Source organism: Aspergillus aculeatinus (assembly GCF_003184765.1).
Source record: "Aspergillus aculeatinus CBS 121060 unplaced genomic scaffold BO66scaffold_32, whole genome shotgun sequence".
Taxonomy (NCBI): domain Eukaryota; kingdom Fungi; phylum Ascomycota; class Eurotiomycetes; order Eurotiales; family Aspergillaceae; genus Aspergillus; species Aspergillus aculeatinus.
Genome location: NW_020291501.1, coordinates 321208 through 344364, shown reverse-complemented (window position 1 = coordinate 344364; position 23157 = coordinate 321208). Strand labels below are relative to the sequence as shown.

General features: G+C 55.1%; 12 protein-coding genes and 1 non-coding gene across 13 annotated transcripts; 6 read left to right on the top strand and 7 right to left on the bottom strand.

Annotated features, from left to right (window-relative positions):
* Positions 1-106: 106 nt before the first annotated feature.
* On the top strand, positions 107-1819 carry BO66DRAFT_402724 (integral membrane family protein; the record flags this gene model as incomplete). Its single annotated transcript, XM_025648830.1, has 8 exons — positions 107-265; positions 324-353; positions 425-644; positions 697-731; positions 782-887; positions 941-995; positions 1059-1121; positions 1192-1819. 8 exons carry the CDS (start codon positions 107-109, stop codon positions 1817-1819), a joined length of 1296 nt encoding a protein of 431 aa, XP_025502677.1.
* Positions 1820-2563: 744 nt separating this feature from the next.
* BO66DRAFT_392899 (uncharacterized protein) lies at positions 2564-3809 on the bottom strand. Its single transcript, XM_025647632.1, has one exon. The coding sequence runs from the start codon at positions 3628-3630 to the stop codon at positions 2689-2691; it is 942 nt and encodes a 313-aa protein (XP_025502676.1). The 5' UTR covers positions 3631-3809; the 3' UTR covers positions 2564-2688.
* A 284-nt stretch (positions 3810-4093) lies between these two features.
* On the top strand, positions 4094-5394 carry BO66DRAFT_392898 (class I SAM-dependent DNA methyltransferase). The gene has a single exon (XM_025647631.1). It carries the CDS (start codon positions 4466-4468, stop codon positions 5282-5284), a length of 819 nt encoding a protein of 272 aa, XP_025502675.1. The 5' UTR covers positions 4094-4465; the 3' UTR covers positions 5285-5394.
* A 495-nt stretch (positions 5395-5889) lies between these two features.
* BO66DRAFT_439861 (uncharacterized protein) lies at positions 5890-6341 on the bottom strand (the record flags this gene model as incomplete). Its single annotated transcript, XM_025651196.1, has 2 exons — positions 5890-6252; positions 6321-6341. The coding sequence occupies 2 exons, from the start codon at positions 6339-6341 to the stop codon at positions 5890-5892; spliced, it is 384 nt and encodes a 127-aa protein (XP_025502674.1).
* A 1018-nt stretch (positions 6342-7359) lies between these two features.
* On the bottom strand, positions 7360-7877 carry BO66DRAFT_439860 (uncharacterized protein; the record flags this gene model as incomplete). The annotated part of the gene is made up of 3 exons (XM_025651195.1): positions 7360-7389; positions 7454-7530; positions 7640-7877. 3 exons carry the CDS (start codon positions 7875-7877, stop codon positions 7360-7362), a joined length of 345 nt encoding a protein of 114 aa, XP_025502673.1.
* A 1720-nt stretch (positions 7878-9597) lies between these two features.
* On the bottom strand, positions 9598-9879 carry BO66DRAFT_121897 (uncharacterized protein). The gene has a single exon (XM_025641907.1). The coding sequence runs from the start codon at positions 9818-9820 to the stop codon at positions 9659-9661; it is 162 nt and encodes a 53-aa protein (XP_025502672.1). The 5' UTR covers positions 9821-9879; the 3' UTR covers positions 9598-9658.
* Positions 9880-11168: 1289 nt separating this feature from the next.
* On the top strand, positions 11169-12428 carry BO66DRAFT_421366 (uncharacterized protein; the record flags this gene model as incomplete). The annotated part of the gene is made up of 1 exon (XM_025649950.1): positions 11169-12428. The coding sequence occupies exon 1, from the start codon at positions 11238-11240 to the stop codon at positions 12426-12428; it is 1191 nt and encodes a 396-aa protein (XP_025502671.1). The 5' UTR covers positions 11169-11237.
* A 1615-nt stretch (positions 12429-14043) lies between these two features.
* Positions 14044-14115, top strand: BO66DRAFT_t204. The gene has a single exon. It is a non-coding gene; the product is annotated as a tRNA-Arg (tRNA).
* A 638-nt stretch (positions 14116-14753) lies between these two features.
* Positions 14754-15678, top strand: BO66DRAFT_472483 (ubiquitin carboxyl-terminal hydrolase; the record flags this gene model as incomplete). The annotated part of the gene is made up of 3 exons (XM_025652950.1): positions 14754-14918; positions 14985-15219; positions 15333-15678. Exons 1-3 carry the CDS (start codon positions 14891-14893, stop codon positions 15676-15678), a joined length of 609 nt encoding a protein of 202 aa, XP_025502670.1. The 5' UTR covers positions 14754-14890.
* Positions 15679-16148: 470 nt separating this feature from the next.
* Positions 16149-16457, top strand: BO66DRAFT_439856 (uncharacterized protein; the record flags this gene model as incomplete). Its single annotated transcript, XM_025651194.1, has 1 exon — positions 16149-16457. One exon carries the CDS (start codon positions 16149-16151, stop codon positions 16455-16457), a length of 309 nt encoding a protein of 102 aa, XP_025502669.1.
* Positions 16458-16634: 177 nt separating this feature from the next.
* BO66DRAFT_454779 (MFS general substrate transporter) lies at positions 16635-18276 on the bottom strand (the record flags this gene model as incomplete). The annotated part of the gene is made up of 4 exons (XM_025652042.1): positions 16635-17340; positions 17410-17756; positions 17812-18092; positions 18145-18276. 4 exons carry the CDS (start codon positions 18274-18276, stop codon positions 16706-16708), a joined length of 1395 nt encoding a protein of 464 aa, XP_025502668.1. The 3' UTR covers positions 16635-16705.
* Positions 18277-18840: 564 nt separating this feature from the next.
* BO66DRAFT_454775 (MFS general substrate transporter) lies at positions 18841-20642 on the bottom strand (the record flags this gene model as incomplete). Its single annotated transcript, XM_025652041.1, has 3 exons — positions 18841-19578; positions 19641-20390; positions 20439-20642. The coding sequence occupies 3 exons, from the start codon at positions 20640-20642 to the stop codon at positions 18841-18843; spliced, it is 1692 nt and encodes a 563-aa protein (XP_025502667.1).
* An 849-nt stretch (positions 20643-21491) lies between these two features.
* Positions 21492-23122, bottom strand: BO66DRAFT_352429 (putative FAD-dependent oxygenase; the record flags this gene model as incomplete). The annotated part of the gene is made up of 3 exons (XM_025644776.1): positions 21492-22121; positions 22174-22785; positions 22844-23122. Coding segments are annotated over 3 exons (1521 nt in total), but the record flags the coding sequence as incomplete, so codon positions are not given.
* Between the last annotated feature and the right edge of the window lie 35 nt (positions 23123-23157).

Genomic DNA, 23157 nt, shown 5'->3' with positions numbered 1-23157 from the left:
GCTCTGTCTGCTCCTGGATATTCATAACCTGGCCAAGGTCAAGCATCGCCCAGGAAATAGCTAGCTAACTCAGCTCAGCCCAGTCCTTCGTTTTTCTGTGCTGAGCATGTCGACCATCGCGCATCCGGGCGGCGCGGGCCTTCCTGATGATAATCAAGGGCCACGCATCCTGGCGGCCACCAGCATTGTGACTGCTGGGGCTGCAATCACTGTGCTCGCCCGCATGTATGTCCGCGTTTTCCTCATCCGCAATGTGGGGTTTGATGTAAGTGTTGTCTTCTGCCTCGTTTATACCGAATTGGATTGTGCTGACCAACCTCGAGGATTATACCATGCTGCTGACCATGATCTTGGTAAGTCACTCGGGTCATCTCTGTCTAGCCGGGTGGTATCTGCAGTACTGTACTAACATTGCGGCCATCAGTCCCTCAGCGGATGGGGAATCATCATTCCAGAAGTCATCTACGGCGCGGGTCGACATACGGCCTACGTCGAAAAGACAGCTACCAAAGCGATGCATCTGAACTTTGCTACCCAGGCGATATACATGTGGGCTATTGGACTCGTCAAGATCTCCATCGGACTGTTCCTGCTACGATTTGCACCGCGCAAGGGCTATCGCATTTTCATCTGGGTTGTCATCGGTCAGTGCTGTTTCCACTATGTTCTAGCTCTTATCCAACTGACGACATACAGCTCTGATGCTCATTTACACCACAATCTGTTTCTTCGTACGTGGTGCTGGTTTTGCAGATGACAATGTGAAGCTGACTCCTGACAGACACTCATTTTCCAATGCCATGACATGCGGAGTATTTGGGATTTCTCGGTCAAGTCGAAATGCTTTGCCCCGATACAGCTGTTGAAACTGAGTTATACGAATACAGGTACGCATGTTAAGCGGGGGATCTTGCTTGTCGTTTACTGAACAAACCTCTAGCTTTAAACATCCTGACTGATTTGATCTTCGCCATTCTCCCTATCTTCATGCTCAGGTAAGTCTAGCGGATCAGATTCTATGCTGGAAAAGACGGAGCCCTAACACCACCCCCCGACAGACATCTCCAAGTCAACAAGCGAACCAAGGCTTCGTTGATCTGCATCCTGGGATTGGGTATCTTGTAAGACTGCAAACATCCCTTATCAATAGTATAGCAGCGATGGGCTAATCAGATCCAATCGTGTGTACAGTGCCTGCGCCGCAGCGATCGTGAAGCTCACCGTGCTTCCCAACTACGGTCGCACGGGCGACTTCCTCTGGGATTATTCTACTCTCACGATCTGGGTTGTGTACGTCCCCCTTCAATACCCTGCACGTCAATCCTCCTCATACGCTAACAATACCCCCCTGCGAAGTGTCGAATCCAACATGGGCATCGTGGCTGGCAGCCTCCCGACCTTGAAACCCCTCTTTAAGCAAGTGCTGGGCAGCTACGGCTCACGCTACAAATCGCGACCCTACAACTACCCCCAGCATAACACATACGGCAGCAAGGCCTACCGTCTGCGCTCCATGTCCCGCTCGCAGCAGCACGGCCAGTCGCAGACCCAAGCCAGCCACCACGACCCCGAGCCCTTCCCCAAGAAAGCGACGGCAACCACCACCACAACCACCGCCACGGCGACCTCGTTCCCGGGGCACGACAGCAGCGATAACTCGAGCGAGGAATACATCCTCTCGCCGCATGAGCATGACACAATCATGTTGACGACAGAGGTGACCGTGTCACATTCGATGCAAGCCCAGGCGGGGCGGAGTCGCTCGGCGGCTGCATCGCAGGGTCGGGGGTTCGATCGGCCGGGGCCGGGGATGGTGTAGACTTCTTGAATCCTTGCGTGTTGTGTCTTCTCTCCTTTGGTCCCTCCATTTCTCTTGTAGACACTTCTTCCAATATCAAATTTCCTTTGTTTATTCTATATCCGTGTCACGTTACTGGAGGAATGGATTCAAGGGCCTCGGTATCCCGGCTAGGGCGTTTGAGAAGTTTGCCCTAGCCCCAGGGAGGTAAGACTCATAGACGACAGCCAAGCAGTGGAAGGGGTCATGCTCAGCAACAAAGAATCTTGCTTCTATCCGAGATTAAACCACTTTTAGTCAGAGGTCGGAGATGAGGTTTGCGACTCACCGACAGATAACCTTTGTTTGCTTCAGTCACTTCGCGGGAGTGAAGGCAAGGGTCTGACTCGCTTAAACAGGATAGACGGGAATCAATATGGATGAGATGACCCACGTACTCATTAAGTGACCGGTGCATGTGAAACCTGTTCACAATATATGGTGGAGTTGCAAGCATACCCTAGCAAGGGCCAATGTTCGCTTGGGTGGGCGGAACATCACATCCGACGGGGGAATTGCGGGTCTGACAGGGGGGTGAGAGCCACCGCAATCACGGCACCATATGAATTGCTGGTACGGACGGCTTTGTCCTACAAATTTAGCGTTTACGGGAGAATTCTTGGTGTGCAGCTCGCCTATGGATGAGATTAGGCTAAAAGTCTAGATTAATGTCAGTGGAATCTCACAAAATGCTTGATCCAATGCGAACAAAACCCCTCATTCAGAAATAGATTGACCGTTCCACTCTCATGCCGTGAGCCACTATAGCTACTCCGTATACCTACGTGTTTACAATGCAGATACCGCGTAGTAAAAAACCAACCCTAGCAACAACCACAATCATCGTCGCTTCAAGTGTAGTCCCCCAGAACATTCCGTCGAACCTGGCGCATGTCCACATAATCCGGCCAGCTACTATACCACTCCAAGAATTCCGGAATCGAATCAAACAAGGGTCTGCGCCCGTACAGCGTCGCGGAGTTCTCCTCGCTCGCCTCGAAGAAAACCACCCGCCACGCCCAATGCCCATACGCGGAGTCCGTACCATCCTCCCCGATCACCCGACAGTACGCGTAAGCACTGTACCACCGATCCTCATGCATCCAACCACCACCCCCTGTCAGAAACCCAACCTTGACCTCCAGATCATCATCAATCGTCCCATGGAGCCCCACCTGACCGAGGAGACTATCCTCCAAGTACCCTCTCAGCGCCTCCCGCTGCGCCTCCAAATCTCTGAAACCCTCCACCTCCCGCTCCGCTCCCTCCTCTACAAACGCATACTCAGGCACCCCAATGTAGAACCCCGGCACAAAAGGCGCGATCCCCAGACGCCGGAAATCCGGATCGCAGACCCCGTTCGCGTACTTCAGGAAGAGCACTAACTCCTCACACCGCGGGATCGCCTCCGCCTCCTGGGCTTGGCCGTCATCCGCCACCGCCGCGGAGCACACCTCGTGGAACGTCTCCAGATACATCTGCCGCCACGCCTCCGTCCGCAGGCGCGGGGGACACACCCCGTCCATGTACTGGTGGTACAGCGACGGCACCTCCGCCAGAGACGTCACGCCGCGGACCTCGCGGTCTTCGCGGACGGGTCCGGGCGAGACGAGCTGGTTCCAGTGCGGGTCCGGCCCGCCGATGCCCAGATTGTCCCAGTAGTCGCGCATCCGCTGCAGCTTGGCGGCTTCGGTGGGAAGGTGCAGGGCTTCGATCTCGGTGACTCGGTCCTGGAGGAAGCGGCGGTTGGCGGTTTCCATTTTGTGGCGGAATTGGGTGATGGCGTGGCGCATGGTTGCGTCTGCGTCCCTTTCGGTCTCTGCCATTGCTGAGGAGGAGGTGTCAAATTAGTGGATGCACAGTGGATGCACAGATTGAGGTACTCCGTGCGGACGAGATGTTATGTATAGGATATCTGGTATCCTTGGTCATTTTATATTATCAACAGATGACTCCTGCTTGGTGTAGTGTGCCCTGGGAAGGATTGTGTAGCCTAGAATACCGGAGCTAATCAACGGTCAGTACCCCGCCATGCTCATGTCAGATTGCCGGTTGGTACCTGAAATAGGCTACAGCCTACTAAATTGGCTCTTTTTTTTTTTTCTTGTTGCAGGACGCTTTGAGCTTTGATTGAGCAGACCATCACAAATCTTCAAGCCTCTGGTGCGGTGCAGAGGTCGCTTTCGTCATTCCCTTGGAACATATAAAACCTTGCTCCTGCACCACGCCCTATACAGGAAAAGTGACCAGCCACAAGCACATTGCGCGGGCTACAATGCCCCAACCAACAGTGACAATGCGCTTGGACGCGCATCTGCCGACTTACACATGTATCCTCTGTGTAGCCCGGTAGAAAAGACAAGTGGATTGAATCTTGCGCGGTCGCGGGGTAAGATCGCGCTATAAGAGATTTCAAGAGGCACAAAAGCCTTGGCATGATGCAGCACAATGGCGATCGGAGGTCAATGCCTTGATCCCCCGCCTTGAACCCCTCTTGAAAATGCCATTGTTCGCTGTAGTTCCCACTCTGCCGGTAGATGCACAGCATCTCAGGGGCCTGTTCGTGGTTGCTATTGGATCTTTGATATCTTGACCGCGCTTATTAGAGTGTTCCCCTCCTTCTCTCGCATGTCGCGCATGGGCAGATTTATGCAGGTTCCTAACTTGAGGGGCAGCACCGTATTTAAATCAAGTCTCGAGAGACCAAGGATTACCCCCAAGCAATCCCCATCTCTTTCCACAGCCTACTGTTCTCTTTGCAAACCACACACCACCTCAGCTATAACGATGGCAACCCAAGTCCAGGTCGAAAACGCCCTACTCGTCAAGGCCCGCGCCAGCGGCAGCAAGGAAGACTGCATGGCGCTCTACGACACCTGGGCAACCTCCTACAACCAGGACCTCACCGATGCCTCCCAGAGCTACGTCGCCCCGTTCACCGTCGCGCAAGCCGCACTCCAGCTCACCAAGATCCCGAACGCGCGCATCCTCGACGCGGGCTGCGGCACCGGCCTCGTCGGCGAGGGCCTGACCCGAGGCGCCGGCCATGCAACATCACTAACCATCGACGGCCTAGACTTATCGCCTGCGATGCTGGCGGTCGCCGCCAACACCGGGGTGTATCGCACCCTCACCAAAGCCGATCTCACGCAACCAATCGCCCTGCCCGCCGAGACCTACGACATCGTGACCTGCGCCGGCACCTTCACCCACGGCCACGTGGGGCCGGACCCCGCGCTCCGCGAGTTCATCCGCATCCTGAAGACAGACGGGCTGGTTGTGGCGACCATCTTGGACGAGGTGTGGGTGTCCATGGGGTTTGACGCGGAGATCGAGAGGCTGGTGGCCGAGGGCCTGGTGCGAGTAGTCAGTATCGAGCTCACCGACTACCGGAAGGGATGGGACAAGGCGCGGCTGGTGGTGCTGGCGAAGACCGCGACTGCTTGATATTTTGCCCATGCGCCAAACGTGTATCAGGAGTTTGTTTGAATTATCACCCAACGCGACATCGAACCGACCGACGACTTGACCCCGTGCGACAACCCCAATGCGATCTGTTCCCGAGTTCCACGTCCATACGCAGCAGTCCTTTGCAGCCCCAATGCAGGTTCGTCTTTCCCTAGTGCGACAAATATAGGTTCTATAGTTCTCACACACGCTACAACGAATGCTTCTCATCTTTTGCCTAGTCCAGTGCACGTAAGCCGAGCGGTGTGATAGGAAAGCATTGCAAGACGAGGGAGGGGCAATTTTCCAGCCAGCCCTGGCAGTAACTAGCCAGATCGCCGCGTCGAGAAAGACTAGAAGTACCTTGGCTTACCTACGGCTAGCTGTCTGCTTTTCTGATCCTGGTAATCTACGAATGGATTGGTGCTTACGTAAGGCCACCTTCCGGGAGGGAGAGGGCAGAACAATGGAAAGCAACCCCGAGGAAACATTTGAATAACGAAACCAAGCCATCCAGTTCCGGCTTCTGAATTCCTGCCCGATTCACTAGCCGTGCTTGTCCCACTACTTATATACATGCATCCTGGAAACCTCCATCGAACCCGCTACTCGCACTTGACCTGCAGCCGCTGGAGATACTCCGCGTCCACGGGGTAGCAGGTGTGCTCGTCGGTGACGTCGTAGGTAGCGTAGAGGGTGGAACCGCAGTTGTCGTAGTCCTGCTCGTTGTAGTCGGTCCAGGTGTACAGCACAGGCGTCTTGGTGGCATCGCTGCAGGTGGTGCCGTCGGCGAGGTAGGGGGCCAGAGAGCCCCAGGGCCAGCCCTCGATGCCGAAGCAGGAGTTCTCCAGGAGGGTGTAGGTGGTGGGCTTGTCCAAGGAGCAGGTGGTGTTGAACAGGTAGAAGTCGATGGAGACCTCCGCCAGGGCCGTGGCCGTGGCGGCGGTGGCGGAGAGGAGGGCAAGAGTCTGCACGGTTTGGTTAGTGTTGATTGCGCGGTGGTTGTAGATGTCGTGGGCTCCACGGGGCAACTGACCTTGGACACGGTGAGCTTCATTTTGTAGAGGGTGTACTTGCGAGTGCGGGCTGTACAAGAGGGTTGGCTGTGGAGAGGATGGAGAGCTTGGTGAGTTTTGTATCTGTTCTCTGAGGTGGAGCTGGACTCTCCTTTTATAGCCCAGGCCCCGTAGGGTTGTTCTCCAGCCTGAGGGTTATTTCTCCGATGACGGCGTGTTCTTCAGCTCTGCATAGCTTCTCGGAGCCCGATGAGTGCTGAAGTTTTCGATCTAAAACTCCGAACCTCGCCCAGACAGCTGCTTGATTCGCTGCATGACTAGAGATGGCTTACGTATATTTGGTGATTAGTGAACTGAGGTCGAGGCCCCACATGGTTCTCTACGCAGCTGTCAGCTCTATCCCGGAAGGGTATTTGTGGCTGCTTATAAGTTCCCGCACCCAATCACCGGCCGCTCTGGTGTGCGAGCTAAGACTCCGTTTTTGCGGCGCTGAGCCTCCACAAGCGCCACATGAGTCGTGGTGTTTACTGTAAGCAAGGAAAGGTACCGTGATGTACCCGAATCTGATGAGTTCCTATGAGAGCAGATCTTTGGGACGGGGGGTTTGCAACCACTTTCATACAGGTCAAGCCCAGTATACTCAGTATAATGAGACTGCGCAAGAATGAAGAAGCCCCGTCTATGAAATTCCGTATATAAACGAGATAGGCCGCCTGAAGAACCCGCCCACGTCAGCCCCCGCTCGGCTCGATGCGTTCTTCACGGACTAGCCCGCTAGCCTGCCCTTCCAGGGTCCGCTCTTGCATTCGCTTACTTCTCTGCTGACTGGGACGAACAGGTGTCTCAGCACAATGTGCCTGGAAAGATTGGATGGCTGGGAAGATCTAGGGTTCTCCCAAAACGATTGTCGATCGAGATGCTTTCCAATTATTACAGTATTCTACATCCAACATGCTGCGATCATGTCGACTCGCCCATCAATTCACTATCCCAACAAAACTCCGGGCTTCCACTGATTTCCATATTTCTGGTCCAACGACCACAGATTACCTGCTCGCATCACTGCTGCGTGCAATCAATTTTGTCTTGCTGCAAATTCAAAGGCGTGTTAGCACAAGGGTTCCTCTAGCAGGGAGGGCGAAGAATTCCATACCCCAAAGCTGTCCGGACAGCAGACAAGTGTGCGTGCCTTGGAGTTGCATTGGCCCGTTTCCTCATCAGGGAGGTCACCTAAATTCATTTGTCTGGGTCAACACTATGCTGCACCGGCGGAATGTGCCCAGCCCAAAGGGATGGCTGGGTGAGACTTGGAAGGCACAGGGGCACGCGGCAGGCTCACAGTTGGATCCGACGCCAGCGCCCGGGTCGGTGTATTCCTGCACCTTGGTATAATAATCGGTGCCAGGGCCGTCGTAGATGCAGCAGTACAGATCGTCGGGGTCGCAGCTCGATTCTGCTCTGAGCCCAAGTGTTGCCTCAACTTCCTCTGCGATATCGCCTACGGCACCTCCTTGGGCGAACGCCGTGAGCGGGTGGAAGGCGAGCGCCAGAAAGGGAAGGATGGCAGTGACACGCATTGTGGTGGGCTAGGCTCTTGTGGAAGTCGAGGAGGTAAGAGAAAGTTTGATGGGGTGTTGGGAAGACTGGAGAGGGACGCATGGGGAGTGTCTGGGAATTTATCTTCGCTGACGGACGGCTATGGTTGATGATCTTTGTGACGGATCTCCAGAACCCGAGCTCGATTTCTGACAATCAGTGCTAGAACAGCTGGTGTGACGCCGATCATAACCTAGAGGATCATCGCGATGATCGACAGATAGTCCTCGAATAAGGCATTCGTCTTCGGACTCATCATATACCAATAACGATCCCACAGGATCTCCGATCAGAAAGGTGAGGCACCAAGTACTAGGGGTATGTATGGGGTTATGAAGTATGAGGGTTCCTTCTTGTCGCACCTTCAACAAAACAGACACCATCACTTTCCCTTTCATTCGCCAAGAGTCCCAATCCCCGTTCGGAGGAAATTGCAGCAGTACTGGCTGGCTGAATTGTAAGTCGTGCGCCCGAGCAAATTGTCCAGTGCATCTAGGAGATCCTCTACTGTAGTTTGGGCCACTGCTGTGAGTGGGTGGGAGGCTAGTGCCAGGAAGGGAGGATAGCTGTAACACGCATCGCAATAGGCTAAAAACTGGGGAGCTGAGAAGGTTGTTTGGAAGTGAACTCAAAGATAGCGTGAGGTTTGAGGACACCGACAGAAGTTGAAATGGGTGGGTGTCTCGAGACTGTGTCTGCTGGTGCCCGCGATTATGACCGATCTACACCACCAGCCATAGAAGAAGCAAGTGGGATAAGGTCGACCTTAACCTTGATCGTCTTGATAAGCTAACCATTAAAATCGCTGCAATATACATGCATATTCCAGCGATCATCCCTTGCAACTGCCGGCCCCCAACAATGCGAGGTATAGGTGGTGGTAATAGGATCCGGCGCTTGGCTCTTGGAATGTAACTGAGGCCCCGTATCGTCTCATCTGACATGTATGTTTCCGGTCAGGGCTCCGGACTCGCGAGCAGGTCCCTCGATAATGCAACAGGTAGGTTTTGGGAATTCGTTCGTGGACTGAACTGATGGTAACTAATTCCAAGGTCTGCAGTTATTGTAACTCGCTTCTCCGCTGATCTCGAACACGGAAGCGGTTCCTTTATATCGAGGAAACAAGGTGGAAAGAAAAAGGCCTCTTTGGGAATTCCAGCCAAAGATGTCAATCCCACCAAATTCACACAAATGATGCTTGGACAGCACCAGTGGGACCAAGACCCCATCAACTCGACCCCGACTGCTGGTGTTCGACGAACCCGAACTTTTATAAGCTCTGCCCAGGTTACAGTTTCGTGCAACCAACTTCGAATGTCTGTAGAGTACATCAAATCACCTGTCAGTACGGGAGTTCCTGGTTATTCGGCAAGGTCTGCGGGGAGGAGAATTCATACGCCGAAGCTGTCCGTGCAGGAGACAAGGTTGGGTGCACCGTCATCGCATAGCCCCTTCGTGGAGCTGCGGCCTTTGGTTCTATTCATCGGAGTCAGCAGCTGGCGCACATAGGGGGATGTGGAGGCGGGCGGCAGATTTCTCGCGTCAAGTCTACTCAATGCCACAGGAAAGGAGTATAACTCACAATTGATCCCAACGGCAGGGCTCGGGTCTTTGTACTGCTCCACGTATTTGTAGGCGGCGGTGCCAGGGCCATCGACACCGACACAGCAGTACTGATTGTCGGTATCGCGGCGTATTGGTCCAGCTCCCAGCACAACTTTACCTGTTAAACGTTGAGCACATGCTGTGAGTGGGTGGGAGGCTAGCGCCAGAAAGGGAATGATGGCTGTGATGCGCATCTCGGTGGGCTCCAGAGCTGTGGAAGTCGAGGAGGATGATTGTGAGCGATGATGTTTGAAGTTCGACCAGAGTGAAGAAGAAGAGACGGGAGCATCTTGAATTTATGCTTGCCCGCACCTGGCATGACTGACGATTATCACGACCGATCTACAGCACAGGAACCTAAATTCAGATAGCTTTGGGTAGGACTCATGATATGATGCCGATCACGATGCTCATCGCTAAGTGACTGGCATCGCTGCAGTAGACATTTCGTGCTCCGACTCATCACCTTCTGTCGATCAAGGTATATGGTAAATTCTGCACGCGCAGACTCGAGGTGTGAGCTATTTCGGGGTGTGGAAATCTCCGGCAACGTTACTTCCGTCTGCAAGACCACTCAAAGCTTGATACTTGCGAAGCTATTGGGACCCCTGATTGATGATGGAGTGTGACAGCTTCCATTCAAGCAGAAGAACTTAATGCCAAGTGTTCTTCCGCTCCTCTGGCTTGCCGATCCTTGTCGTAAATAGTAAGTGTACTCTGGAGTACCTACATGGTTTTCGTATAGAAACTCAAACATCGATGGTCAAATCTGATCTACAGTAGATCTACCGTGCACTCCTCGACAGACTACTACTACTATTACAACTACTAAAACTACTACAACTACTACAACTACTACAACTACTACCTTATATATATGAAGGCCCTTGGAAAAGCATCATGTCTTCCAATCTGGCAATCGAGGAACGAGTCAGGAAAGCGGGCCGAAGCGACAATATCCCGATTTGGCAAACTCGTGGAGACGCCCGGCATTCGGGAAATGTGAATGCCCTCATAATCTGCATGAACCAAGCAATTCCTGTTGCCTACCATCAGCTCTGTGTTGCGGCTAGGGGCGGCAAATGATAGATTGTACTTCCTAAGACCAAGGTGAAGATGAGATCCATCATCAAGTTTTCCCTCACACCCACTCTTCATGTTTCAGGATGGCATCCTCAATCTCCACGCGTGTCTAAGCGAACGCCTCCGGCGGTTCCGGCATCTCGGTTACAGGATTCGGCCCATCCCGATCGCTCATATCTGGGATATCTGGGGAAAGCCAAGAACTACGAGTCAGAGCCACCACTGCTGTGACGACAACCCAAGGCGAAACGCCCTCTGTGATTCGCTACCTCCTGCAACAATGATCTCGCTTAGCTTCTGCAGGATCTCCCGATCTGAGCATGTCAGGTTTCAGATCGTGACTTGTTGGGATATCAAAGAACTACCGATGGTTCAATGTGAAGAGCGCAAGATGGCTATCTTGCCGTCGAAGAGCATAAATACCAGACAAACTTCTGAACAGTGTCGTCTTCGTTCATCGACAATCATCTTGGTTCTTCCGTTCCTTCCAGGCTAGTCCTGCTGTCATTCTTTACCTTCGCTTGTAAAAGTTCTGCCTGTGGCAAACGACTTACATTCTCGCTCGTTCACTGCGTCAATTGTCTGGAACAATTCAACCTGCTTTGACTCATTGCCACTACGGCCATTGTCTCTTTCTATCCTTTGAAATCATCATGTTTTTCACCAAGCCCAGTGTGGTTGCTGCATCGGTGCTCTCGGCCTCGATAGTCCAGGCACATATGATCATGAACCACCCAGTCCCGTATGGCAAGTCAACCCTCAACAACTCGCCCTTGGCTGCAGATGGCAGCGACTTCCCCTGCAAGCAACGCGACGGGGTGTACGACTGGCCTGCCGCGGACGAGATGAACTATTTCGAAACCGGGGTGTCTCAGGTCTTGAACTTCACCGGCATCGCCGTCCACGGCGGCGGTTCTTGCCAGGTGAGTCTGACCACGGACATGCAACCCTCCAAGGACACAGTCTGGCAGGTGATCAAGTCCTTCGAGGGGGGCTGTCCGGCCAACGTGGACGGCAATCTGGACGGTGACGCCTCGACCCCGGACCCCTATCAGTTCAACTTCACTATCCCAGCCGATTTCTCCGCCGGCAACTACACGCTGGCGTGGACCTGGTTCAACCGCGTCGGGGCCCGCGAGATGTACATGAACTGCGCCCCCATCACCGTCCTGGAGAGCGCAGCCCAGAAGCGCTCCGTCGCCAAGCGCAGCAGCTACCCCGACCTCTTCGTGGCCAACATCAACGGCTGCACCACGACCGAGGGCGTAGACATCCGCTTCCCCAACCCCGGTGATGTGATCGAGTACGACGGAGAGGCCTCTCGTCTTGCTGCCACTGATGCGGCCGCCTGCACTGGAGTGTCGACTGCGTGGGGAGGCAGCTCTGCGACGGCGGCTGCGTCCGTGACTTCCACGACCACCACTGCTGCTGATATCACTGCCACAATCCCCATCGTGGACGTCGAAACCTCTGTTGCGGCCTCGTCTGTCGAGAACTCCGCTACCATCACCACCGCTGCCGCCCCCGCTGCGACAACGATTGCGGGCCGGCCCAACGGACACCAACAAAACGCCGTAACAACCACCGCAACCGCCACCGCCACCACCAGCTCTTCCACTGACACCGCTCTCTCCGGCGTTCTGAGCGGCGCCTGCAGCCCCGAGGGATCCTGGTGGTGCAACGCCGGTGCTTCCTTCCAGCGCTGCGCCAACGGCGTCTGGACTCCTTCCCAGGATATGGCCCCCGGTACGGTCTGTGCGACGGGCCAGTCGTCCGATCTCACGATTTCTCTGGCCAAGAGCCGTCGTGATGAGCAGCGCATGCGTCGTCGTCAGATTGCTTAGGTGTTCGAGGCTTTATGGGTCTGGACGATGTACACCAGGTAGGGGACATGACCTTCCATGTTCGTCTTCTTTTCCTGGGGTGGGTGTATACTAGGAACCAGGATGTAGGGTATGGCCTTAGCAATGTCCATCAAGATGCTAGATGAAATACTATGCTTCCGTCTCATATTTGAGACTAACCTATGCATAAAAGTGAACTGTTTTGCACACACCGTTGCTTACCCTATCGTGGCTATTTATATGAGGGCAGCACGTGAGTGATTTGTCACTTAACTGTAATGCCACATATTACTAGACCTTGTTCTCTAAAATCTAGACCACTAGTTGTTCTTAGCCCGGCATTAGTGAGGATACCAGCTAGCCAATGCTCTTGATTTCCCATTTGCATGGATTCTGTTCGGACGGGCGTCTGATGGTAAATTCAAAGTAATGCTACCGCATCAATTACCCTCAGACTGTGGGTTTATGACCCGTACACCCGAAGGAATTGCCCTGGCGAAGCTACCGGAATGACCAGGCTACAGCCTTGACACACGAGCGCCATTCAATCTACGGAGCCTCGCAACTCATGCAGCCCCTCTGCCTTATCGATCACCTGGCAGCAGCCGTCGGTCAGCCTCGTGGCCCGGGTGCGGGCAGGAAGCTTGGCTGTGGCCGCGCCACCAATCCTCTCCGCCATGTAATACGAGGCGGCCATCATCTGATAGATGTCATCTACAGCCTTGCGATGGGATGAGAACTACATATATCGCTCCTCAACTGGACATCTCATCTTCTTCTGCAAACACAATCCCGCCCTCTACGGTATTGCACATTCTCTGACCATCACTTATTCTATTCTTTATCTCCAAAGATCAGCAAGTGAAGAGTCTATCGCGATGTGCAAGACCTCGTACGATTGTGGGTGCAGTGTCAACAACGGCAACGGCTGTACCTGCGGCACTGTGATCCAGCGGAACACTGGATATTGTATTGCTCACCAGTACGTCCATGCCGTCTTCTTTCTCCTATTCTTGCTTGCTTTTATTGTCTTTTTTTTTCTTATTCTTTCTGTGGGGGAGTGAGACGAGTGTATACTTTTCACCTGTATAGGTGTCGATGCAAGTTTAGGCTAACAATCCTCTCTCGGGACTAGGAACGGCGGTGGTGGTGTCTACACCCGGCCACGCGGACAGCCGCGTTAAAGGCAGGATATAAGGTAAGTGGACCGCTCTACTACACTGAGCGAATTCATTCGTAGAGTCACTGTGCTAATGAGAATGAGCAGGGTCGTTCTCAGCATCCAGGTTTCGCCCGTCCTCACCGAGGTCGGACTTGCTATATGAACCACCCAACATGGATAGCTGTTTGATCAGGGAAAGGATAAACTGTTGGAATCGTGAGACTTACGAGCCAATCAGTAGCCAGAGACATAAGTAGGCATTGCTATGTTTTGTTCGTAAGGTTTAATGCCGCAAGCCATACTGTGTAAGGGCTGTCACCCACAATGCAATGTCTATCTTCATGACCTTCAGCTCTGTAGGTTCAATATTGCTTTGGTCACTCAAAGCGTAGAAACACGATAAGGCATTCTTTGACAGCATAATGATTTACTAGGGGCCAATCATCAACAGCTGGCCTGCTGGCCCAATGGTAAGGCGCTTGACTACGAATCAAGAGATTGCAGGTTCGAGCCCTGCGTAGGTCATGACTTTTTGCTCCTGCTTCTAGTCGTTCTTCCTCTCCAAAACCTCCTTTCTAGACTTTGTTCGTGTATTCAATACCGAACTAGACCATCTCGCGATTGTACGATTGCATTCTGACTTTCAATCGCGTGTCTGGGCGTATAATAATTTCTCAAGCTATCACGCAGACGTTGCAGCCCCACCCGCTCGACCGGGATATCCACAATCTCGGCAAAGGAACTCCTGAGACCGGTCCCGGAGGTTGTTGACCGTGTCGAATGCGTGCTTGTGTTCTGCATATGTTTATATTTTGTCGTTGATCGGTCGCAAGCTTGCCTCATCTTTGGAGTGCCGTGAAGTGCAATGCAGTATCCAATATACTACGATGATGCACCAGCCACTTGGCGGAATGACCGGTTCTACTAGGGGAATACTATAATCAATCCCGTCCGATAGAACCAGGGTTTCTTAAGGCAAGTTTATAGTCAATCAAAATGTGAACTAATCAGAACAGCATCACTGTAGCATCACTGAACCAATCTCGATAATAACTAAGCGAGGTCGGACCCTTGCAGCAGGCGGTCTCAGAGGGCAATATGCTCGAAAATAAGCGCGGGGTCAGGCATCCCCGTAGGCTACAAGGCTACAGCATCCATCAACACCGAAATATTTCTTCCCCACATTACCTGGGATCTTAACCTTTCGTCTCGCGACCCTGTCGAGTAAGGTCCCACTGTCTCTCCACACCGTCTCCTTTCTCCCTCCGAATATTCCCATCTATACATCGACTTTTCCAAAATGGAGAAGAAGACATGGTCAATGCTGGGTAAGGAGCCTAAGCCGCTATAGTCCCCTTGTCTTGGAGTAGAACCTCATCACATTAGAATAACAGAGAACAGCCCCGATGTAATGAATCAAATGGCAGCCAAGCTGGGTCTGTCGCCCGAGCTCCAATTTTATGACATCTATTCCCTGGACGAGCCCGAACAGCTCGCACACATCCCTCGACCTGCGCTGGCTCTGCTGGTCATCATCCCACTTACCCCAGCTTGGGACCGAAGTCGCAAGGCCGAAGACGCCAACACAGAGCCATACACGGGCTCTGGTCCGGACGAGCCAGTCATCTGGTTCAAGCAGACCATCGGCAACGCCTGCGGCTCCATTGGTCTGCTCCATTGCCTGATCAACGGTCCAGCTGTCGACTTCATCATGCCTGATCCGATCTCGCGGCCATCCGAAGCGACGCTATTCCGCTCGATATGACCCACCGCGCCGAAATGCTGTGCAACAGCGAGCCATTCGAACTGGCCCACAAGTCGGTCGAGCAGGCCGGCGACAGCTGTGCAGATCCGACCGATGGGCGCAGTGGGGGCCATTTTGTGGGGTTCGTCAAGAGCGGTGGGAAGCTCTGGGAGCTGGAAGGATCGCGGAAGGGTCCTTTGGAGAGAGGAAGCCTGGCTGATGATGAGGACGTTCTCAGTCCACGAGCCCTTGACATGGGTATCAGGAGGATCATCCAGTTGGACAAGGACGGAGAAGTGGAGAGTCTTCGATTCAGCTGCATTGCTTTGGCGCGCAAGCTGTAGATTGTGATGAGACATTGACGCACACGTAGTACAGGTATACCCAGCTGTGAGCAATATGATAACCTATCCTGTATGGTCAACCCCGTCAACCGCCGATAAGACAACTGTCTCGCGCTAGCTGGAGGGGGCGATTTGAGTCTGTCCGTCACAGGGAACTCGAAGGTGGGATACTCCATGTGTATGGTATCCATGATAGATGCTTAGATCATTATCTACCGATTTGGGAAGTTTACTGGATACCTTACAAGGGATGAACGAGTGGACCCTCCCATGATACTTTAGCCTCTCGGAAGCCCTGGACTGAATGAAACCCTGCACCCGGGCCCACTGACTAACCGGCGCCCACAGACCATGACTCGATGAAGATCAAGAGGGCCTAGCAGAGTCAGTCTATTCTTCTGCACTTGAATGAATATTCCCTACAGCTATGTTTACACATACATTAGAGCTTGTTACATAATCGCTCCGCAATGTCCCACAACGTCTTAATTACTGGAGTGTCGGGCTACCTGGGAGGGACATTCATCGCTCGACTATCAACTCTGCAGTTGCCCGGCCTCAACGAAAGCTTTGCTCTGGTCAAGACAGATGCACAGGGTGAAGCCTGTCGACGGTATGGTGCGGAGCCCCTGCGGTTCGACGCGTACAGCCAAACAGCCATTCGCACCGCGATTATCGAAAACGAGATCGCAATCGTCTATTTCATGATCGACTGCGACAAATTCGAGAACCAGGAGGGTTTCATTCAGGCACTTTCTGAGTCTCTGCCTCTGCTTTAGTTTCGACACCAAAGATCTCGTTTGCAAGGTGTACACATACCGTCGAACGAGGGAAGAGCATTGGGTGGGTGCCTTAATACCCGCCTCAGCATATCTTAAGTGCGGGAGGAGGTGGACTTGACACTGAAGAGTTTGAAGTAGTCAAGCCTGGACAATGGAGCTGAGGAACAGACCAGACGTGACCGTAACTAGGATTTTACATCAGTACAAGCTGACCTTCGTTCCATATGCATCTCCCGAACACCATCTCAGCACTTCCCATCAACACCAACCACCACCCCCTGGGCCTCCACACTAACCCTACTACTCCTCCCACTTCGTTCCTGCCCCTCCGCATCCCCCTCTTCCCCACCACCCACATCCCACTCCCCAAACACCGCCAAAACCGTAAACGGCACCGTCACCCCCCACAGCACAAACCCAAGCACCATCTGCTTCTCATTCGGCCAATGCGTCGCGCCCACCGCGTAAGCAATAGTGCTGCCAATCGACTCCCACGAGCGCAGGATGCCCGTCGTGCGCGCGACGTCCCCGTCCCCGCTCGCGCCCTTGATCTCCGCCATCAGCCAGTAGATATACGTCTGCAGCACCTCGTAGAAGAACTTGAAGAACATGTACACCGTGAAGGCGGAGTTGAAGAAGGCGCCGTCGCCCAGATCGAACGTGGGCGGGTCGGCCATGCGCGCCAGGCGGGTCTGCACGATCGCGTTCCAGGTCCAGGCTGCCGTGACGAAGACTGACACAAAGATGTAGACGCCTCTCGAGCGGGCTTGGCGGGACAAGGAGGGCAGGTCGAGGATGAAGCCCGTCAGGAGGTTGGCGGCGGCGCCGACGACGGCGGTTAGGAAGGAGGCTAGGGCGCGGGAGCGGACGGTGAAGTATGCTTTTCTGACGTTAGTCCGGTTCTCTGATGTGAGAGGGGGGGGGGGGGGAGGAGTGGAGGGAGGCGTACTGGTGAGATAGTTGCCCTGGTAGGTTGTCCCGAACTGTCCAGCCAGGAAGATCGGGATCAGCAGGAGCATGTACTTATTGTGCAGCTGCTTCCAGATGGCGCGGGCTTCGATCTTCAGGCTTGTGCGCCGCATGTAGGGGATCGGGGTGCCGTTGCTGCGGACTACCTGCTGGGGCTGCGAGAGGAGCAGCGCGAAGGGCGCGCCCAGAGATGAAATGGCGACCAGCCCTAGGTAGGTGGTGTAGGTCACCTTGCCGGCGTGGGCGGTGTTGATGTTCAGCGCCAGGGAGATCGCCCCGCCAACTAGGGGGCCCATCTGCCGGATCCCCATCCAGATTCCAACGTATCTACCGGGAGTATAAGTCGATGCGGTGGTTGGGGGAAGAGGGAAGGGTGACGTACCGTCCTCGCTTTTCTTCTTCGGGGTAGCCGACTGCGATGGCAGCTTCACTTGCCCACAGAAGCGAGGCTCCGATGCCACACAGCGCAGCCCCGAGGAGCAGGAACCACTCGTTGCCGTAGCGGTTGTTGCAGTACAGTGCCGCGGCGTACGGGGTGTAGAAGGCGGCGCCGATGAAGAGGGTCCATTTGGCGGTGATCTTGTTGGTGACGCCGCCGGCGAGGAAGCAGCCCACGGACATGAGGCCGTATGTTAGGGCATTGGCGGCGTTGTTGAGGAAGGGCTGGAGGTTGATTAGCAACGAGTATCTGGAAGAAGAGAGGTAGGCAACGTACACTAGCATTCCCCCCCGCTCCAAGATTGTTCAAAGCAGTCCAGATGCCCGGCTCGCAGAATGCGACCAGGCCCACGATGATGATCTGAAAGAGACAGGAGCGGTAGAATGCTACCAACCGGGTGAAAGCCATGGTTGCGTTGTCGTTGTTCCACTCCACAAGACATGTCTATCCATTGCAGCTGGCGCTGCTATATAAAGTGTGTCAGTGAAGCAATGGAAGCACGTCAGGACCCAATTTAATCGCGATGTCTGGTTATCGCATCTGCCAAGCGGTGCGGGAAGACTAGCGCTTGATTCTAGATACGAATTATACTCTGTTCTGCCCTCAGTCGGCCGATAGATAAGATCGAGCACGCAATGCTGCAGGTAGATTATGTCGACCGGAGGGCAATCGGCAGATGTCCGAGATCACGACGCGCCATCTGTTGCCACCGAAGATGGGTTCTGGATGGAGATTATTGTGTCTTGAATATTTATGCACCCGTTGGCAGACTCATTATCAATGAAGCATGTACTCTCACACGGCACGACACCCAGCTCGAGTAAGACCTACATGAATGTCGCATGCTGGACTTTAGAGGGCATCGAAGTAGGGCAAGCAAAACCCAACCCTGATGAATCTTGAATATACGGTTTCATCCCTCCTAGATCTTGCTCTCGTACCCTTTGTAGCCCACCAACATACTCAATAACGTCAAACCCCCGTCTTCTCCCCCTCTCCCTGCACCTGCACCTCCACCTCCCCCCGCTCACCAACAAGCGTATGCTCCGACTCCAACGCGCGATCCATACTGACATGCCCGATCCCCAGCGCCAGCAAGAAGCTCAACCCCGAGACAGCCGCAAAGAAGATCCAGAGATCGCGAAACGCCTCACGAAACACACCAACATACGCCGCCTTAACCCCCTCCGCCAACCCACCCTCCTTACTCCTCAAGACCAACGCAAACTCCGCCGCCATCCGCGCAACCCGCCTATCCAACCCAGCGTTCCCCAGCCTCTCCGCCAACCGATTCTGGAAGAACGTCCCCGCCACCGCAACGCCAATGCACATCCCCAGCGACCGCATGAAGGTGTACAGCCCCGCCGCCGACGCATCGCGATTATCTTTCGCTAGTGCCTGGACGGCGAAGTTCTGCGAGGTCAGGATCAGTCCTTGACCGGTGCCGAGGGTGAGGAAAATGAAGACCCAGCGCACGGCCAAGATCTTGGTGTCGAGGAGGGTGAGCAGGGCGATGGCGAGGGTGCAGAGCAGCCAGCCGGACCAGATGGCCCAGCGGTAGGAGCCCAGGCGCGTGAGCAGGGCGCCGGTCACGACGCTGGCGGGCAGCATCACCCCGAGGATGACCATCAGGGCGAGGCCGCTGGTGATCGGGGAGAAGTGTTTGACCGTCTGGAGGCAGAGGGGGATGAAGTAGAGGAGGCCTAGCATCTGTTGCGGGGGATCAGTCAGTATACAACTCAATGAGGGGGGGGGCGACCAGGGCCACGAACGAGAGCACCCTGCAAACACGCGCAGAGATACGCCAGCGCGGCGGAGACACTCGCGAACAACTGGAGATGAATGAACGGACGTCTCGCGCCGTACGCCTCCCACAGCAGCGCCACCACGCAGCCCACCCCGCCCACAACGATGGGCACGATCGTGCGCCAGCTATCCCAGCGGAACTGGTTCCCGCCCCAGGTGATGCCGATCAGAAAGCTGCACAGACTGCCGATGAACAGCACCCCGCCGACCCAGTCGATGCACCCCAGCCGCTGCAGGATGCTCGGCCGCTCGGCGCGCAGCCGCACCGTCAGCGGGACCATGACCAGCCCCAGACCGCAGAACGGCAGGTTGATGTAGAAGATCCACCGCCAGGGGATCTCCTGGGCGATGGCGCCGCCCACGACGGGCCCCGCCAATGTCCCGATCGCCCACGCCATCTGCACGATCGCGTAGTAAGTCGGCCGCTGCCGCAGCGGCACGATGTCCGTCGTGATCACGATGCAGCTGGCCATGATCCCGCCGCCGCCGACGCCTTGCAGCGACCGTCCCGCCAGGAACAGGTGGAAGTCGTGGGCGACGGCCGAGAGGATCGTGCCCAGCGTGAAGAGGCTGACGACCCCGAAGAGGACCTCCCGCCGGCCGAAGACATCGGATAGGTCCACGATGAAGGGCTGGCAGACGGCGCTGGCGAGGAGGTAGGAGGTGCCCGCCCAGAAGGCTTGGACTGTGTCGCCCTTCAGGGATTGTTCCAAGACCTGAGGGTATTAGTGGCATCGCCTGTGGGTGTGGACGGGGGCAGGTACCGGGATGGCCGGGGTGATGACCGTGGTGTCCAGTGAGATGATGAAGGAGAGCAGCGCCAGGCAGCCGAAGATCAGCCACTGGCCCTTTCTCGGCTTCCAGACGGGAGGGGAATCGGAAGGGTCGGACTCGACTGCGTCCGTGGCATGGCTGGAGGCGAGTTCACGTGTGGAGGGAGTGTCGAGCTCGTCTTTCGTCGTCGACATGGTCGTGGGTGTGACAGCGTGTCTCGTCTCATGATCAGAGAGAATAATGGAGAAGGAGGGGAGGTTGCGAAGTAGAATTGTTTTGTTTCTCCTGATGCAGTCTCACCCCCGAAGTCAGCACGGCTTCCAAGCCCTAAGAAGACAAACACCCTTGCAGACAGATGAGCAGGAGCTGAACAAGGGGCAAAGTGAGCCCGGCAAAACAATAATCGACATGCACGAGACAGGTCACCCACCCCATCAACAATCACAATTCGCCGATCGCTGCCGGATGCAGAAAGGAGAAATGCATCTTCATGCAGCGCATTCCGCCGTATCGGGTCATGATTCGAGGAATGCCGGAGACCTGCAGCCGCCTATGCAAGGCTATCGGGAATGAATGCGCGAATGGAAAAGCAATCATGTCGATGGGCTTCGGTCACATGGTTTCGTATGCAGTGGAAACCAGCTGGGCGGTGAAATTGCCAATATAGCTGCTGCATAAGTCGGATGGAGCTGAAGATGCTGCACGGTCCAGTCGTTCGTTCTGAGTCAAGGAAGCAGTCATTTCCGGATCGGCAGTGAGGAGGGCTGACCATTCACCATCGGGTCCTGATCTGCAGAATGGCAGATTGTGATTCCCTCGAAATAATCCTTATATTCCTTATAGTCACAGCCTTCTGAAGTGCTACGAGGTATGTGCAAGGCGATTGACGTTCTAGGGCCGACCAACCACCAAGCAAATTACATCAGCTGTGAAGCAAATTAACTCTATACTTCTATGTATGTGTGTTCTTTATATACATTACTTAACTCTTGCACCAGAACAGCAATTACAGACAGCCTCCATCCCCGTCAAACCCCTCACGCAACAGGCGCATAAAAGCTAAACTTTCCGGTGGGATCATACTTCTGCTTCAATGCCTGCAACCGCTGCTGCCGCCAGTCCTCACTCCCGTACAACTCCCGCGGCGACTCCGTGCCATACGCATAGTTAACATACGCGCGGATCTCCGGGCGGCCGGTCGCGTTGAACAGAGTCTCGCGGAGCTGCTGACCCAGGCTGTTGGCCTTCTGGTCCAGCTCGTCCCCGTCGGGGAAGTAGTTGATCATCGGGGCGGCGAGGAGGTTCTCGGTCCGGAAGGCGAAGGCGCTGGAGGCGCTGTCGACGGCGTGCACGCCCTGCGCGGAGTAGCCCTCGAACATGAAGATGGAGTTGTTGAACGGGGAGGCGCCGCGCGTGGCATCCGCGTAGACGTCCCAGGCCTGCTTCTGGGCTGCCACGTCGTACGCCTCGAGGTAGATCGGGAAGCGCGGGTTGGCCATGCCCATCTTCTGGCAGGGCGGGGAGTCGACGGCAATGCTGGTCCAGCCGGCCAGGTCCTTGTAGGTGCCGTTGGCGGGGGTCACGGAGATGGGGCCCAGCGCGTGGAAGGGAGCGCTGTAGGTGGAGTCGACGGCGGTGACGCCTTCTTGGATGAGGTAGAAGACAATGACGGGCTTGAGGGGGGTTAGATCGGAGGTTGGATGAGTGGAATGGGGAGGGACGTACGTTGTTCGGGTCCGCGTCGGCATTGTTCATCCAGTAGGACCAATTTATCACGCCCTCAGGCTGTGTGCCGTTCTTCAAGAGGTAGTCGTTTGTCGCCTGATAGACGGCCTCGACCTGGTCGCCGCTGAAGATGATGGTCTCGATGGCCCAGTCGCGGTGCTCGATGTCGTAGATCTTCGAGGTCAGCGAGGTGACGATCCCGAAGTTGTGGCCCGCGCCCTTGACGGCCCACCAGAGGTCGGAGGTCTCGTCGATGGTGGTCAGCGTGCCGTTGGCCAGCACGATGTTCATCGAGACGAACTGGTCGGCGACGAGGCCGTGGTGGCCCTGCAGCCAGCCGTGGCCACCCCCGAGAGCGGGGCCCAGGAGACTGACACATTCGCAAGTGCCCGTCACCGTCTGCTTGCCGGCGGCCCACAGCTCGTCCGTCACAATCTTGGACATGGTGCCCCCACCGAAGGTCGCGGTCTGGCCATCAGCGGCGACCTGGACGCTGCTCAGCTGGCCCATGTAGATGGCGATCCCGTAGTCCATCTTGCCCAGCGAGGTGAGAGCCCCGTGGACGCCATTGTAGGTCAGGAAGGGGATTTCCTTCTTGTTGGCATATTGCACCTGTACATCGTCTTGGTCAGTATGTCATCCTGATAGTCGTGGACTAAGACGGGCATACGATCTCGGCAACATCATTCTCCGTGCCTGGCACAAAGACAATGTTCACCTCGGGCTCCTCGAGCACCGACCAGCGGGTGGTCACATTGGTGAATTCACTGGAGCCCGGGCAGTAGACCTGCGCGGTGTTCGACAGCTTGGCTCCGAGAGCCTTGAAGTCGGCATCGCCTGAGTGGCAAGCCCCCTCCGACCCATCGGCCGCACGAGGCAGGGAACGACAGACTGCCGACAGCGCCCACGTGGCGACAACCGTCACGAATTCCAGCTTGAACCGATACATTGTGTGCAGATACCGGATGGCAAGCCAAGGGAGAA

Excerpts from the sequence above, each read along its gene's own strand:
- BO66DRAFT_392899 (XM_025647632.1), bottom strand. The coding sequence starts at position 3,630 with ATGCGCCACGCCATCACCCAATTCCGCCACAAAATGGAAACCGCCAAC.
- BO66DRAFT_392898 (XM_025647631.1), top strand. The coding sequence starts at position 4,466 with ATGTCGCGCATGGGCAGATTTATGCAGGTTCCTAACTTGAGGGGCAGC.
- BO66DRAFT_121897 (XM_025641907.1), bottom strand. The coding sequence starts at position 9,820 with ATGCCAGGTGCGGGCAAGCATAAATTCAAGATGCTCCCGTCTCTTCTT.